The sequence below is a fragment of the Somniosus microcephalus genome, unplaced genomic scaffold (genome assembly GCF_052327205.1).
Source record: "Somniosus microcephalus isolate GS21.2 unplaced genomic scaffold, FLI_Smic_1.0 unresolved_chr1, whole genome shotgun sequence".
NCBI classification, from domain to species: domain Eukaryota; kingdom Metazoa; phylum Chordata; class Chondrichthyes; order Squaliformes; family Somniosidae; genus Somniosus; species Somniosus microcephalus.
Window position 1 is genome coordinate 5,945,910 of NW_028225179.1, and position 18,373 is coordinate 5,964,282.

General features: G+C 48.6%; 1 protein-coding gene across 1 annotated transcript in view; it reads right to left on the reverse strand.

Annotated features, from left to right (window-relative positions):
• Nucleotides 1–18,373, reverse strand: part of LOC147093349 (RING finger protein 112-like) — a 232,672-nt gene that overhangs the window by 97,818 nt on the left and 116,481 nt on the right. Inside the window, exon 8 of the mRNA XM_085974283.1 lies at nt 11,156–11,230. Coding sequence (XP_085830409.1) covers nt 11,156–11,230 — 75 coding nt within the window. The remainder of the gene's footprint in view (nt 1–11,155; nt 11,231–18,373) is intronic.

The window sequence follows — 18,373 nt, forward strand, 5'->3', positions numbered from 1 at the left end:
CAGGTACTGCACGGATTAGATACAGAGTAAAGCTCCCTCTACACTGTCCCATCAAACACTCCCAGGGCAGTTAAAGCACGGGATTAGATAGAGTGTAAAGCTCCCTCTACTCTAACCCATCAAACACTCTCTGGGCAGATATTGCACAGATTAGAGACAGAGTAAAGCTTCCTCTACACTGTCCTATCAAAAACTCCTAGGGCAGGTACAGCACGGGTAAGATAGTGAGTAAAGCTCATTCTACACTGTCCCATTAAACACTCCCAGGGCAGGTACAGCACGAGTTACATACAGAGTAAAGCTCCGTCTAAACTGTCCCATCAAACACTCCCAGAGCAGGTACAGCACGAGTTAGATACAGAGTAAATCTACCTATACACTGTCCCATCAAACACTCCCAGGGCAGGTACAGCACGAGTTAGATACCGAGTAAAGCTCCCTCTACAATGCCCAACAATCACTCCCAGGGCAGGTTAGATGGAGAGTGAAGCACCCTCTACACTGTCCCCGTGAAACAGTCCCACGGCAGGTACAGCACGGTGCTAGATACAGGGTAAAGCTCACTGACACTGTCCCTTCAAACATTCCCAGGGCAGGTAAAGCACGGGGTTAGATACAGAATAAAGCTCCCTCTACACTTTCCTATCAAACACTCCCAGGGCAGGTACAGCACAAGTTAGATACAGAGTAAATCTACCTCTACACTGTCCCATCAAACACTCCCAGGGTAGGTATAGCACAGGTAAGATAGAGAGTGAAACTCCCTCTACACTGTCCCATCAAAGACTCCCAGGGCAGGTACAGCACGTGATGGATACAGAGTAAAGCTCACTCTTCACTGTCTCATTAAACACTCCCAGGGCAGGTACAGCATGAGTTAGAAACATAGAAACATAGAAGATAGGAGCAGGAGTAGGCCATTCGGCCCTTCGATCCTGCTCCGCCATTCAATGAGATCATGGCTGATCATCCAAATTCAGTACCCTGTCCCTGCCTTCTCCCCATATCCCTTGATCCCTTTAGCCTTAAGAAATATATCCAACTCTTTTTTGAATATATTGGGCCAGAAATTGGTGAACGGGGCTTGCCGCGCATGCAAGCCCCGTATATGCACTTACCCCACGCTACTGCTGATCAGCTCCAGGGACGCCTGGACTTGCTGTTTGAAAAAGAAGAATCCCGGGCAGCGTATGATGTCACGCCGCCCAGGAGTGCAGCCAGCGCGAAGCCAGGAGCGTGCAGTGTAAGTGAGACACGCCCCTTGAGGTCTCAGTTTCACTGGACACGCCCCCAATGTTTCTGTCAAGCTGCTAAGCATTTTTACATGCAAAGCAGCAGTTTAAATAGGTTTTTGGAAGTTTTTGAAGATTTTGGTAACTTTTATAAACTTTTTAAAATGTTTACATTATTTTGAGTAATCTGAAGTAGTTTTAAAGAGAATTAAAGCAATTTAAAGACTTTTAAAAGCCCTAAAAGAATTTTTTTAATTCCATTTATTTATTTAGCAATGTCGTCGTCATACGTGTCTTCACACTGTTCCCTTTGGGGAACTGTATGAAGTGGTGGAAGGATTTATGGCCATGATTAACGCTCATTCCGTGACCATAACCATCTTTGAACCAGCCATTACGGCGGTTAGTCCTATGGCGGGAGGGTTTTACGGGCTCCCACAAGCTATACAAGGAGGGGGGGCCACCCACTTGCCGGGACTGTCTGGAGTGGGGTTCGAAACCCTACCCTGATCTGGCCCAGTGGTGGGGATCCTACCGCTATGACAAAGGCCCAATCCAATTAGCAACGTGAAATGGCAGCATAGGGCTCCAGTCACAGGGAGGGAAAAGGCGCAGGAAACGTATGGGTGTCACCTTTTGTGCGGAGTGGGCCTTTTGCGTAGCAGTAAGCATCAACGCCGCTGGGCCAGAAGGAGTAGGGTTTTGAACCCCACTCCAGACAGTCCCAGCAAGTGGAGTCGGAGCTCCAACTTTAAATTCTGGGTGGACATCCAGCGGGATACTTGCGTCCGTGGGTGTTGGTGCCCCCCCCCCGCTCAGATGGGTTGTGGGAGCCCATAAAACCCTCCCGCCATAGGACTAACCACGCTACTGGCTGGTTCAAAGATGGTTACGGTCACGGAATGAGCGTTAATCACGGCCATAAATCCTTCCACCACTTCATACAGTTCCCCAAAGGGAACAGTGTGAGGATACGTACGATGATGACCTCTTGCGCAATGCACCTCCTTGGACCCTCAGTCGCAGATGCGAGGGGGCAAGTCGTGCAATTGTTAAATTTTTCGTTTTATTGACATGTAAAATGTTGGCCCAGTAATTCCCTTCCAAATGCGCGAGTACGGTCGGGGTACTTAAGCATCTGGCTGGATGAAATGCCGGTTTTCAGCATGCACAGTGCATGTGGGGAAAACTGGCATTTCCTGTCCTCTGAACGAAGGGGTTCAGAGGCAGAACGCGTGCGACTGCACAGGCAGCGCGTGCGCAGTATAATTCGCCACTTTCATTAATGCTTTCAGTGAGGTCAAGTCATTACAACTTACACATGAAAAAAGCATGGGTACAGTTGCTCCAGAGGCTGCGGAGGAAGATATTTATTATCGTGGAGCTTCTGAAAGTATGTATGTCTGTATATATTCCTTTGCGTGTTATGTATATATTCCTTTACTTACGTGTATGAATGTATTATTTAATTATGACTTTCAGAGAAAGTAACTTATTGGAAAATCATAATTAAAACATACATTCATACACATTAGTAAAGGAATATAAAACATACATACATATACGTAAAGGAATATATGTGGACATACATACATAACTCATTCTCACATTCCATTCACACAGCCACAATTGCTCCTTCTACCTACCGTTCTGAAAACCCTTTAAAAAAAAGATTTAAACTTTAAAACTTACTTAAAATTTCTTAAAATAACTTCGCTCCCTTTCCCAAACAAAAATATTGCATTTCAGAAGCTCCACGATAAAATATATCTTCCTCCGCAGCCAATGAACAACTTTACACATGCTTTATTCAAGTGTAACTTCTAAGGACTTACCCTCACTGAATCCATCATTGAAATCCACAAAGTTCACTGCGCAAGCGCTGCCTGTGCAGTCGCATGCGCTGTGAATAGACCTCGGGTCTGGAAATGCCGGCGTTCCCCGCATGCGCTGTTCCTGCTGAACGCCGGCATTTCCAAAGGCCAGGTGCGTGAGTACCCTGACCGTACTCACGCTTCTGGCCGCGAATTTCTGGCCCATTTAATGAACTGGACTCCACCGCCCTCTGTGGCAGAGAATTCCACAGGTTCACCACTCTCTGGGTGAAGCAATTCCTCCTCATTTCAGTCCTAAATGGCTTACCCCTTATCCTTAGACTATGACCCCTGGTTCTGGGCTCCCCAGCCATCATAAACATCCTTCCTGCATCTAGTCTGTCCAGGCCTGACAGAATTTTATAGGTTTCGATGAGATCCCCTCTCAATCTTCTAAACTCCAGTGAGTATAAGCCCAATTGACACAATCTCTTCTCATATGTCATTCCTGCCATCCCATATATCTGCCTGGTGAAGCTTCGCTGCACTCCTTCCATGGCAAGAACGTCTTTCCTCAGGTAAGGCGACCAAAACTGCAGACAATACTCAAGGTGCGGTCTCACCAAGGCCCTGTACAACTGTAGCAAGACATCCTTGTTCCTGTACTCGAACCCTCTTGCTATGACGGCCAACATACCATTTGCCTTCTTAACTGCCTGCTGCACCTGCATGCTTACCTTCAGCGACTGGTGCACAAGAATACCCAGGTCTCTTTGCAATTCCCCTTCTCCCAATCTATGATACAGAGTAAAGCTCCCTCTGCACTGGGCCATCAAACAGTTCCAGAGCAGTTACAGCACATGTTAGATACAGAGTAAAGCTCCCTCTACACTGTCACATCAAACACTCCCAGGTCAGGAAAAGCACAGGGTTAGGTGTTTGCAAAATTCCCCTATTTTCACTGAAGATCGGGAAATATTGGTCCACATCGTGGATGAAGAATTATGTGTTTTGAATTGCTTCTGTGTCAGATCAATGTTTTTAAAGCATACTCTGAGCCACGAAAGACTGCTCTGAGATGGACAGCACGTGGACAACACCGGAATCGAGGAGTTCTGTGGAAATTTTCGCACACATTAAGACAGTACATTTGATTTGAATTTGGGCCCTTGAGCCTGGTCAATCACAAAAGGTTTTAAAATGGCCGCCAGAAAGCATGGCCAAAAGACAAAGCAGCTGGCAGCTCGGGGAGTATGTCTGTGAAAAAGTGGGAGGATACAGTGGCAGTCTGACCTGTCAATCAAACCAGGGAGTTTCCCCTTCGTGGAGAGGTAAGATTTGTTTACACGAAACTGCAGGATGTTTATTTACTTAAGGGATTAACCCACTTGAGACTGGCTGCAGAACAATCGGCTCTGTTTACACAGAAATCCAAACCCATTCAAACTCCCTACACACACAATGAGGCACATTGAAACTGTGAAAAGGACTTTTGATATGCAACAGTTTAGGAATAGATGGGTTTGAATCACCCAATCCTGAACAATAGGGCAGTTGCATTCCCTTTTGTTTAATCCCAGGTGAACTTCGGATGTGGGCGGGAACATTTCGGCCCCAGAGTGCAGACACGTTAAAACCACCCCAAACACTTTGAATCAGCCAATCATGGCTTTCTTTTGTGTATTGGAACTTTAGGCCGCGAGTTTTGCACACAGACCTTTTTCAGCGCCAAACAGGAGTTGGCAGGACATAAAAGATAGCTCCTGAGAAGCTATCTCTCTCTCTTACTTCACTGGACCACAGGTGAGCAGGTTTTCTGACTCCTCAGTAAGGCAACCTAGTAAGGAGTTAGGGGGTGGTAATTAAGGGGGTATTGCTAAGATTGTTAAATTAACATTGTAGCCATTTACCCCTCGTTTTTGCTGTCTGCCTTACCACATTCAAGCAATTTACTGTAATTACGGTGTTCGTGTGGTATAGTTTATTTAGTTAATAAAGCTTGATTTTTCTCTCATCCAGACCATTTGTCCATTTTAATATCATTAATTATAAGTTCCTCCAGTCTGAACTGGAAGGTGGGGTGAGCGATTCAAAACCGCTGTTTGAAAATTGGTTTATAGTGTAGCAGCAAAAGGGCTGCCTGACCAGGTGAATTACCATAAACCAGGAAAAATGTTGGAATTGGTCAGAGCGTAGGCAAAGGCTGCTGGCCAGGTAAATTACCATAAACCAGTTAAAAGATGTCCCCCTTCAAATTGGCGACCGCAGCAGGACTGGAGGCAGTTCTTGATATGCTAAGTGGTCTGGATCTGGAGAAAGCATCAGCTCTTGTTTCTCTCGTTTTCAGTATGTGGGTAGCCCTGCAGATGTTAGCAGCAGCGTGTAGGCTGGCCTATCATGGTATAGGTGGCTGGGTTAAGGAGGGTGAGATGAGTGTGCAGGAGGAGGTTAAAGAGGCCAAGAATCGGGAGTCCCAGCTTGAAAAATGCCAGGCGGAGGTAGAACGCCTCATAAGAGAGATGAAGGAGGCCAGAAATAGTGGGATGAGGGTGCGGGAAGTGATTGCACACCTCACACTAGAGGTCAAGATATGCCAGGAATTTATAGAGCGCCTTGTGCAAGAAGTCACAGAGGCGAGGGACAGTGAGATGAAGCTGCAGGAGGAAAATGCACACCTCACCCAAGAAGCTAGCGAGGGCAAAAGCCACACGAGGAACAAGATAGAGTTCCTAATGTGCCAGATTTACAGTTCAAAGAGGAACGAGATGAGACTGCGGGAAGAGAATGCCCGCCTCACCTCCGAAATAACAGAGCAGGAGGAAATGGTTAGGGAAGTAAAGGCAGCTTCTGAGCTGGCCTGCAACCAAAGGTTCAGTGGAGCAGATCATACCCCTTGTAACAGAAAGATAGAGAGTTTGGGTATGGAGTTAAGGAGGACTAAGCTGCTGAAGCAGGGGAACAGGGAAGGAGAGTTCTGGGACCACTGTAGAGCAGGTCCAGTAGCAGAAATCCGGGACAAGGGAGGCACACGGGATAGTTTTGGCCTCAGACCAAAGGCAGGTCCAAATCCAAAATTCCCCATTTAAAGCCACCTGGGTAAGAGAACATGAGTTTGCTGACCAAACAAGTTCAAGTTCACAGCCTGTAAAGACAGGAGCTGTGGCTTGTTTCCATGGAAAAGTTACCCAGCCCACAAATTGGGACAGTCCCCCACCTCAGTGGAACCCTAGTCTTGCCCAAAGTTCAAATTTGAAAAAGTTAGGTGGCTCAGAAACAGAGAAACAGCAGCCTGGGATTAGAAGTCAGCAGGCTGCTGCTCATCCATTCACAGAAACGGCTCGCGCAGGCACGGTTCCCCAATGTGTACCCACAGTGGCTCTTCCTCAGTTTTCCCGTGCAGGTGCAGCCGCGAGCCTGAGGGAAAAGGTTCCCCAACACCGGGTTCATGCAGGCGCAGTCACGGACCCGGAACCCCCAGTGGCTCTTGCTCAGTTTGAGGCTGAGCGCGCAGGCACAGTCGGCCGTTTAAAGGTCCCCGCTTCCTGATCCATACTCGCAGGTGCAGTGGCCTGCTTGGAAGACCCAGTGGTTCTTCCTATCTTTTGCAAACAAACCGAACGCGCAGGCGCAGTTGCCTGTGCTAGTGTAGCAGTTCCCCAGCCATTTAACGAAATTGGACGCGCAGGCGCAGTTGCCTGCGGGACCCCAGCGGCTCTTTCTAAGTTTTCCCGCGCAGGCGCAATCGCCTGTTTGAAGCCAGAGGCTTCACAGCCTCTGCCGAGGGACTCAGAAAAGATTGTTTGCGCAGGCGCAGTTGCCGGTGGGACCACAGCGGCTCTTTTTCAGGAGGTTAGCGCAGGTGCACTCGCCTGCTTCTATACAGAGGCTTCACAGCCTCTGCCAAGGGACTCAGGGGAGGAGATTTGCACAGGCGCAGTCGCCTGTTTAAAGGAACAAGCTTCCCAGCCCACTTCTAGAGTGGTCCCCACCATGATGTGGGACCCTGGGGAGGCAGGGATAGCAATTCCTCTTGCAGGGGAGCTGGAAACAGGTTTTGCACATGGGGAGGAAGATTTCCAGCCACCAGCAGTGGGTGGTGAAGGAATACCTGCGCCCAGCACAGGAGTGGGCAGGGAAAAGCAGGCAAACCTGGAGTACCGGCAGGCTGCCAGGTATCTTATACAGTCCGGGATGTTTGCACAAGGGGGAGAAGGTTCCCAGCCAGCTAGGGCTGTGACCCAAGCTCAGGGTCCGCCAGCCAAAGTTTCCCCCACAGAGACGCCCCTCAGAATGTCTCTTCGGGTGCCCAAGCCCAAGAAAAGATGGTCACCAGAGTACCTGCCACAAAGAGCAATCTCCCAAACTGGGGAGAAACCAAAGGGCAGAGGTCCCCAACCAGCAGCCATAAGCTGAGAGGGACTAAAGGCAGGAGGCAGTCCAGCTTCGCTGCAGCCAGCAGTAATCTGCGACAGTGCCAGAGATTTGCCTGGCTGTCCAGAGATGGGCGGCATTTCTATTATAGCTATGTGTGTATATAGCTTGCTTTAAGGTGTAAATTGTAAGTTTAGAATTAACTGTTGTTAAAGTTTAAGTTTACAAGTGTGCAAAATGTTTGTATTTTGGTCCGAGGTCAAGGGACCCGACCATGTCTCCACCTAAGGCAGCAGGTCAGTGAGACATGGCTGCATGTCCTTTTAAGTTTTGCAGGAGAGTGGAAGATGAAGCAGCCCTGTTCGCCCAGCCCGAGCTGGGCATCGAATGAAGATATGGATACAGAATGTTGGGGAACACCTCGCCACTGGAAAAATCCAGAGGGAAACCCCGCAGCGACCTTCGGGAGAAACCGGACAGGGTCTGGAGGAACTTGCCTACTCCTCCTATGCGGAACAGATGGCCCCAGCTGGGTGGGGCACAGCCCCCAACCCAGCACTATCCTGACCAAAGTTCACTTGCGGGAGACCTCGCTGTTGAAGAGTCATGGTGGGGAAGCGCGGGCGTCTTGTCAGATAGGGATGCGTTCCACAGGAGTGGATGGTGATGGCCTGGGAATGATTGTAAAGGGGAGGGGGGGGCCAAGAGTTGCGTAGGTGCGTTTGGGGGAGGGAGGAAGTCACCCGGGGGCCCAGGGGTAAAGTTAGTGTAAGTGTGGCTGGGGAGGATGAATGGGTGGCCAGAACGGGGATCCAGGTTTGAGTTTGGGGCCAGGGAGAGCCGCCATACAGGCACCCATCATTTTCTGCAGCCAGTCGAGGGAAGACGGGAGGGGGGCGGGACTGGGAGTCGCGATACCATACTCCCCGGTCTCGGTCTGTGCCAAGGTAATCTTATACATGAGGGGTACCCCGCCTCCACAAAGGGACAAGGGAACAGCTTAGGGCTGGTGGAGCAGGCTGGTCTGTAAATCCATTCTGTGTGTTTTAAGTTTTAAGACAATCAAAGGGGGGTGGAAGGTACATTTACTGCCCAGGTGGGTGGAGTAATACCCACTCGAATTTCGTGACCCATCATTGGCACATGATGGTCGGGGTTTGCTTAAGCATGTTCTTCAAGATTTTTTGTATTTTGTGTTACAGCCCCAAGTTGAGCAGAGGCGTAGGATTCCCTCCATGCTTGGGATCATTTTGTGACAACTCCAAGTTGAGCAGAGGCATAGGACCCTCTCCGTGCTTGGGATCATTTTGATTACATTGTGTAACTAAGATTGCAACATTTTGTAATAAGTTATAATGTAACAAGTGTTTGGAAATTTTGATGCATTGTATAATGTAACAAGTGACACAGGGGTATCAGACCCCTTATTGTAAATTGATGTATCTGTAAGATGCCTACTGTACCACGGTTCCTTTTTTTCTTGAATTTGAGGGGAACAGACGGGACGGGGATCAGTGGTAGGTAGCTGTTAGGTAAATACAGGGGATGGTTGTTTGTCGGAGGGTCAGAAATTTTGCTCACTCCTTCAAGTGGATACTTCAATCAAGTTGGAAGTATCAAAAGGTGGAATGTAGGGGTTTGCAAAATTCCCCTATTTTCCCTGAAGATCAAGAAATATTGGTCCACATCGTGGATGAAGAATTATGTGTTTTGAATTGCCTCTGGGTCGGATCAATGTTTTTAAAGCTTACTCAGAGCCACGAAAGACTGCACTGAGACGGACAGCACATGGACAACACCGAAATCGAGGAGTTCTGTGGAAATATTCGCACACATTAAGACAGTACATTTGATTTGAATTTGGGCCCTTGAGCCTGGTCAATCACAAAAGGTTTTAAAATGGCCGTCAGAAAGCATGGCCAAAAGACAAAGCAGCTAGCATCTCGTGGAGTATGTCTGTGAAAAAGTGGGAGGATACAGTGGCAGTCTGACCTGTCAATCAAACCAGGGAGTTTCCCCTTCGTGGAGAGGTAAGATTTGTTTACACGAAACTGCAGGATGTTTATTTACTTAAGGGATTAACCCACTTGAGACTGGCTGCAGAACAATCGGCTCTGTTTACACAGAAATCCAAACCCATTCAAACTCCCTACACACACAATGAGGCACATTGAAACTGTGAAAAGGACTTTTGATATGCAACAGTTTAGGAATAGATGGGTTTGAATCACCCAATCCTGAGCAACAGGGCATTTGGATTCCCTTTTGCTTTAGCCCAGGTGAACTCCGGATGTGGGCTTGAACATTTCGGCCCCAGAGCGCAGACACATTAAAACCACCCCAACCACTTTGAATCAGCCAATCATGGTGTTCATTTGTGTATTGGAACTTTTGGGCGCGAGTTATGCACGCGGACCTTTTTCAGCACCAAACAGGAGTTGGCAGGATATAAAAGATAACTCCTGAGAAGCTATCTCTCTCTCTCTTACTTCGCTGGACCACAGGTGAGCAGGCTTCTGACTCCTCAGTAAGGCAACCTAGTAAGGAGTTAGGGGGTGGTAATTAAGGGGTATTGCTAAGATTGTTAAATTAACATTGTAGCCACTGACCCCTCATTTTTGCCGTCTGCCTAACCCCATTCAAGCAATTTACTGTAATTACGGTGTTCGTGTGGTAGAGTTTATTTTGTTAATTAAGCTTGATTTTTCTCTCATCCAGACCATTTGTCCGTTTTAATATCATTAATTACAAGTTCTTCCAGTCCGAACTGGAAGGTGGGGTGAGCGATTCGAAACCGCTGTTTGAAAATTGGTTTATAGTGTAGCAGCAAAACGGCTGCCTGACCAGGTGAATTACTGTAAACCAGGTAAAAGTTTTGAATTGGTCAGAGCGTAGGCAAAGGCTGCTGGCCAGGTAAATTACCATAAACCAGTTAAAATATGCCACCCTACAAGGTTAGATACAGAGAAAAACTCCCTTTAAACTGTCCCATCAAGCACTGCCAGGGCAGGTACAGCACGGGATTGATACAGAGTAAAGCTCACTCTTCATTGTCCCATTAAACATTCCCAGGGCAGGTACAGCACGGATTAGATACAGCCCATCAAATACTCCCAGGACAGATACAGCACGGGTTAGATACCGAGTAAAGCTTCCTCTACACTGTCCAATCAAACACTCCAAGGGCAGGTACAGCACGGATTAGATACAGAAAAAGCTACCTCTGCACTGTCAATCAAACACTCCCAGGGCAGGTACAGCATGTGTTCCATACAGAGTAAAGCTCCATCTACCCTACCCGAACAAACACTCCCAGGGCAAGTACAGCAGTGGTTACATACAGAGTAAATCTCCCTCCACACTTATCCATCAAACAATCCCAGGGCAGGTACAGCACAAGTTAGATACAGAGTAAATCTCCCTCTACACTGTCCCATCAATCACTCCCAGGGCAGGTACAGCACGGGTTACATACAGAGTAAAGCTCCCTCTACACTGTCCCATCAAACACTCCCAGGGCAGGTACAGCTTGGGTTAGATACAGAGTAAAGCTTCCTCTACACTCTCCCATCAAACACTCCCAGGGCAGGTACAGCACAGGTTAGATACAGAGTAAACCTCCCTCTACACTGACCCATCAATCACTGCCAGGGCAATACAGCACAGGTTAGATACAGAGTAAAGCTCCCTCTACACTATCCCGTCAAATACTCCCAGATTAGTTAAAATATGAAGTACCTGCTTCTCGATATATTTTTGAAACTCCTTCAGCTTCTCCTCCTGCAGTCTTTTGTTCTTCAAAAGGTTTGCCAACTGTAAGGAAAGGTCATTCATTAGATAGATACGGAACAAATGTAGTGTCTCTCAATCCTCCCTCTCTCAGTGAGGTATCTGTACATTGACTGGTGTCTTGCAGTCCCCTCTCTCTCAGGGAGATATCTGTACACTGACTGGTTTCTCTCAGTCCCCTCTCTCTCAGGGAGATATCTGTACACTGACTGGTGTCTCTCAGTCCATCTCTCTCAGGGAGATATCTGTACACTTATTGGTGTCTCTCAATCCCCTCTCTCTCGGGGGCATATCTGCACACTGACTGGTCTCTCTCAGTCCCTCTCTCTCAGGGAGATATCTGTACACTGATTGATTTCTCTCAATCCCCTCTCTGTCAGGGAGATATCTGTACACAGACTGGTGTCTGTCAGCCCCTCTCTCAGTTAAATATCTGTACTCTGACTGGTGTCTCTCAGTTCCTCTCTATCTCAGGGTGATATCTGTACACTGACTGTTGTTTCTCAGCCCCGCTCTCTCTCAGGGTTATAATTGTACACTGACTGTTGTGTCTCAGTCCCCTTTCTGTCAGGGAGATATCTCTACACTGACTGGTGTCTCTTAGTCCCTCTCTCTCACAGTGATACCTGTACTCTGACTGGTGTCTCTCAGTCCCTCTGCCTCAGGGAGATATCTGTACACTGACTTGTGTCTCTCAGTCACTCTCTCTCAGGGAGATATCTGCACTCTGACTGGTGTCTCTTAGTCCCTCTGCCTCAAGGAGATATATGTACACTGACTGGTGTCTCTCAGTCACACTCACTCACAGGGAGATATCTGAACACTGCCTGGTGTCTCTCAGTCCCTCTCTCCCAGGGAGACATCTGTACAGTGACTGGTGACTCTCAGTCACTCTCCCTCAGTGAGATATCTGTACACATCTGGTGTCTCTCAGGCCACACTACCTCAATGAGAAAACTTTAAACTTACTGGTGTCTCTCAGTCTCTCTCGCTCAGTGTGAAATCATTACACTGACTGGCGTCTCTCATTCCCTCACTCTCTGGTAGATTTTAGTACACTTACTGATGACTCTCAGACTCTCTCTCCCAGGGAGATATCTGTACAGTGACTGGTGCCTTTCAGTCCCTCTCACTCAGGGAGATATCTCTAAACTGATTGGCGTCGCTCTGTCCCTCTCCCTCAGGGGGATATCTGTACACTGACTGGAGTCACTCATTCTACTCTCTCTCTCAGTGAGATATCTGTACACTTCTGATGTCTCTCAGTCCCCTTTCTCAGGGAGATATCTGTACACTGACTGGTGTCTCTCAGTCCCTCTCCCTCAGAGAAATTTCTGCACACTGACTGGTGTCTCTAATCCCTCTCTCTCAGGGAGATATCTGCACACTGACTGGTGTCTCTCAGTTCCTCTCTCTCAGGAAGATATCTGTACACTGACATGTGTCTCTCAGTCCCCTCTCTCTCAAGGAGATACCAGCACACTGACAGGTGTCTCTCAGTTCCCCTTTCTCTCAGGGAGATATCTTTACACTGACTGGTGTCTCTCTGTCCCTCTCTCTCAGGGAGATATCTGTACACTGACTGGTGTCTCTCAGTCCCTCTCTCTCAGGAAGATATCGGTAAACTGCTAGGTGTCTCTCAGTCCCCTCTGTCTCAGCAAGATATATGCACACTAACTGGTGTCTCTCAGTTTTTCTCTCGCAGTAAGATATCGGTAAACTGCTTGGTGTCTCTCATTCCCCTCTCTCTCAGGGAGATATCGGTACACTGACTGGTCTCTCTCAGTCCCTCTCTCTCAGGGAGATATCTGTACTCTGACTGGTGTCTCTCAGAGCCTCTCTCTCAGGGAGATATTTGTACTTTGACTGGTGTCTCTCAGTCCCCTCTTGGGGCTACATCTGCACACTCACTTCGGTCTCTCAGTTGCCCTCTGTCATTGTGAGGTATCTGTAAACTGACTTGTGTCTCTCAGTCCCTTCTGTCTCAGGGAGATATCTGTACACTGACTGGTGTCTCTCATTCCCTCACTCTCAGGGAGATATCTGTAAACTGACAGGTGTCTCTCAGTTCCTCTCTCTCTGGGAGATATCGGTACACTGCTTGGTGTCCCTCAGTCCCTCTCCCTCAGGGTGATATCTGTACACTGACTGGTGTCTCTCAGTCCCCTCTCGCTCAGGGAGATATCTGTACACTGACTGGTGTCTTTCAGTCCCTGTCCCTCAGGGAGATATCTGCACACTGACTGGTGTTTCTGAATCACCTCTCTCTCCGGGGCATATCTGTACACTGACTGGTGTCACTCGGTCCCTCTCTCTCAGGGAGATATCTGTACACTGACTGGTGTCTCTCAATCCCCCCTCTGTCAGGGAGACATCTGTACACTGACAGGTGTATCTCAGTCCCCTCTCTGTCAGGGAGATATACCTACACTGATTTGTGTCTCTTAGTCCCTCTCTCTCACAGAGATATCTGTACTCTGACTGGTGTCTCTCAGTCCCCTCTCTCTCAGGGAGATATTTGTACTCTGACTGGTGTCTCTTAGTCCCTCTCTCTCAGGGAGACATCTGTACACTGACTGGTGTCTCTCAGTCCCCTCTCTCAGGGAGATATCAGTACATTGTCTGGTGTCTCTCAGTCCCCTCTCTCTCAGTTAGATATCTGTGCACTAACTGGTGGCCCTCAGGCCCCGCTACCTCAGTGAGACAACTTTTAGCTTACTGGTGTCTCTCAGTCCCTCTCGCTCAGTGTGATATCATAACACTGATTGGCGTCTCTCATTCCCTCTCTCGCTGGGAGATTTTAGTACACTGACTGATGACTCCCAGATTCTCTCTCCCAGGGAGATATCTGTACACTGACTGGTGCCTTTCAGTCCCTCTCACTTAGGGAGAAATCCCTAAATTGACTGGCATCGCTCTGTCCCTCTCCCTCAGGGAAATATCTGTACACTGACTGGAGTCTCTCAGTCTCCTCTCTCCTCAGTGAGATATATGTACACATCTGTTGTCTCTCAGTCCCCTTTCTCAGGGAGATATCTGTACACTGACTGGTGTCTCTCAGTCCCCTCTGCCAGTGAGATATGTTTACACTGGCTGGTGTCTCTCAGTCCCCTCTACCTCAGGGAGACAACATTAAACTTATTGGTGTCTCTCAGTCCCTCTCTCTCAGGGACTAATCTTTACACTGACTGATGTCTCATAGTGCCCTCTGTCTCAGGGAGACAGCTTTAGGCTGACTGGTGTCTCTCAGTCTCAGGGAGATATTTGTACACTGACTGGTGTCTCTTAGTCACCTCTCTCTGAGGGAGATATCTGTATGCTGACTGGTGTCCCTCAGTTCCCTCTCTCAGCGAGGTATCTGGACACTGACTGGTGTATCTCAGTCACTCTCTCTCAGGGAGATATCTGTAAACTGACTGATGTCTCACAGTCCCCTCTGTCTCAGGGAGACATCTGTACACTGGCTGGTGTCTCTCAATCCTTCCTCTGTCAGGGAGACATCTGTACACTGACAGTTGTATCTCAGTCCCCTCTCTTTCAGGGAGATATATCTACACTGATTGGTGTCTCTTAGTCACTCTCTCACAGAGATATCTGTACTCTGACTGGTGTCTCTCAGTCCCCTCTATCTCAGGGAGATATCTGTACACTGACTGGTGTCTCTCAGTCCCTTTCTCTCAGGGAGATATCTGTACACTGACTGGTGTCTCTCAATCCCCTCCCTCTCCGGGGCATAACTGTACACTGACTGGTATCACTCGGTCCCTCTCTCTCAGGGAGGCATCTGTACACTGACTGGTGTGTCTCAGTCCCCTCTCTGTCAGGGAGATATCTCTACACTGATTGGTGTCTCTTAGTCCCTCTCTCTGACAGAGATATCTGTATTCTGACTGGTGTCTCTCAGTCCCTCTCTCTCAGGGAGATATCTGTACACTGACTGGTGTCTCTCAGGCCCTCTGCCTCAGGGAGATATCTGTACACTGACTGGTGTCTCTCAGTCACTCTCTCTCTCAGGGAGATAACTGTACTCTTACTGGCGTCTCTCAGTCCCTCTGCCTCAGGGAGGTATCTGTACACCGAGTGGTGTCTCGCAGTCCCTCTCTCTCAGGGAGATATCTGAACACTGCCTGGTGTCTCTCAGTCCCTCTTTCCCAGGGAGACATCTGTACACAGACTGGTGACTCTCAATCGTTCTATCTCTGGGAGGTATCTGTACACTGACTGATGTCTCTCAGACCCTCTCTCTCAGGGAGATATTGTACGCTACTGGGTGTCTCTCAGTCCCCTATCGCTCAGGGATATATCTGTACACTGACTGGTGTCTTTCAGTCCCTGTCCCTCAGGGAGATATCTGCACACTGACTTGTGTCTCTCAGTTCCTCTCTCTCTGGCAGATATCTGTACACTGCTTGGTGTCTCTCAGTCCCACTTTCTCAGGGAGATATCTGTACACTGACTGGTGTCTCTCAGTCCCTCTCTCCCAGGGAGACATCTGTATACAGACTGGTGTCTCTCAATCGTTCTCTCTCAGGGAGGCATCTGTACACTGACTGATGTCTCTCAGACCCTCTCTCTCAGGGAGATAACTACACTGACTGGTGGCTCTCAGTCCCTCTCCCTCAGTGATATATCTGTACACATCTGGTGTCTCTCAGTCACCTCTCTCAGGGAGATATCTCTACATTGACTGATGTCTCTCAGTCTCCTCTGCCTCCGGGAGATACCTGTACACTGACTGGTGTCTCTCAGTCCCTCTCACTCAGGGAGATATCTCTAAACTGACTGGCGTTGCTCCGTTCCTCTCCCTCAGGGAGATATCTGTACACTGACTGGAGTCTCTCAGTCTCCTCTCTATCTCAGTGTGATATCTGTACACATCTGATGTCTCTCAGTCCCCTTTCTCAGGGAGATATCTGTACACTGACTGGTGTCTCTCTGTCCCCTCTCCCAGTGAGATATGTTTACACTGACTGGTGTCTCTCAGTCCCCTCTATCTCAGGGAGACAACATTAAACTTACTGGTGTCTCTCAATCCCTCTCTCTCAGGGAGATATTGTACACTACTGGGTGTCTCTCAGTCCCCTATCGCTCAGGGATATATCTGTACACTGACTGGTGTCTTTCAATCCCTGTCCCTCAGGGAGATATCTGCACACTGACTTGTGTCTCTCAGTTCCTCTCTCTCTGGGAGATATCTGTGCAGAGACTTGTGTCTCTCAGTCCACTCTCTCTCAGGGAGGTATCCTTACACTGACTGCTGTCTCTCAGTCCCCACTCTCTCTCAGGGAGATATCTGTACACTGAATGCTGTCTTTCAGTCCCCTCTGCCTCAGGAGATATCTGTACACTGACTGGTGTCACTCAGTCCCTCTGCTTCAGAGAGATATCTGTACACTGACTGGTGTCTCTCAGTCCCTCTGCTTCAGGGAGATATCTGTACACAGACTGGTGTCTCTCAGTCACTCTCCCTCATGGAGCATTGTCTACAATGACTGGTGTCGCTCTGTCTCGCACTCAGCAAGATATCTGTACACTTCCTCATGTCTATCAGTCCCCTCTCCCTCAGGGAGACATCATTACACTGACTGGTGTCTCTCAGTCCCTCTCTCTCAGGCAGATATATGTACACTGACAGGTGCCTCTCAATTCGTCTCTCTCACGGAGATATTCGTGCTCTGACTGATGTCTCTCATTCCCCGTCTCTCCGGGAGGTATTAGTACAATGGTTTGTGTCACACAGCCCCTCTCCCTCAATGTGATATCTGTAGACTGACTAGGGTCTCTCATTCCCTCTCTCCCTGGGAGATTTTAGTACACTGACTGGTGTCTCTCAGTCCCTCACTCTCATGGAGATATCTGTAAACTGACTGGTGACTCTCAGTCTCTCCCTCCTTCTCAGGGAGATATTTTTACACTGTCTGGTGTCTTCCAGTCCCCTCTCTCAGGGAGGTACCTGTACAGTGATTGATGTCTCACAGTTCCCTCTGTCTCAGGGAGATATCTGTTCACTGCCTGATGTCTCTCAGTCCCCTCTCTCTCAGGGAGATATCTGTATACTGACTGGTGTCTCTCAGTCCCTCTCACTCAGGGAGATATCTGTACACTGACTGGTGCCTCTCAGTCCCCTCAGTCACAAGGAGATATTGGTACACTGACTGGTGTCTCTCAGCCCCTCTCCCTCAGTGAGATATCTGTGAACTGACTGGTGTCTCTCAGTCCCCCCTCTCTCAGTGAGATATCTGTACACTGACAGATGTCTCTCAGTCCCTCTCTCTCAGGGAATTATCTGTACACTGACTGGTGTCTCTCAGTTCCCCTTTCTCCAAGGGAGATATCTGTACACTGACTGGTGCCTCTCAGTCCATTTGCCTTAGGGAGCATTCTGTACACTGACTGGCGTCTCTCAGTTTCTCTCTCAGTAAAATATCTGTACACTGCCTTTTGTCTTTCAGTCCCCACTCGGGGCTATATCTGCTCACTCACTGGGGTCTCACAGTTCCCCTCTCCCATTGTGACATATCTGTAATTTGACTGGTGTCTCTCAGTCCCTCTCCCTCAGGGAGATATCTCTACACTGACTGGTGTCTCACAGTCCCGCTCTCTCAGGGAATTATCTGTACACTGACTGGTGTCTCTCAGTTCCCCTTTCTCTCAGGGAGATATCTGTACACTGACTGGTGTCTCTAAGATCCTCCCTCTCAGGGAGATATCTGTACAATGACTGGTGTCTCTCAGACCCTCTCTCTCAGGGAGATATCTGTACACTGACTGGTTTCTCTCAGTTCCCCTTTCTCTCAGGGAGATATCTGAGCACTGAATGGTGTCTCTAAGACCCTCCCTCTCAGGGAGATATCTGTACAATGACTGGTGTCTCTCAGACCCTCTCTCTCAGGGAGATATCTGTACACTGACTGGTGTCTCTCAGTTCCCCTTTCTCTCAGGGAGATATCTGTACACTGACTGGTGTCTCTCAGTCCCTCTCTCTCAGGGAGATAACTGTACACTGACAGGTGCCTCTCAGTCCATCTGCCTTAGGGAGCATTCTGTACACTGACAGGCGTCTCTCAGTTTCTCTCTCAGTAAAGTATCTGTACACTGCCTGTTGTCTCTCAGTTCCCACTCGGGGCTATATCTGCTCACTCACTGGGGTCTCACAGTTCCCCTCTC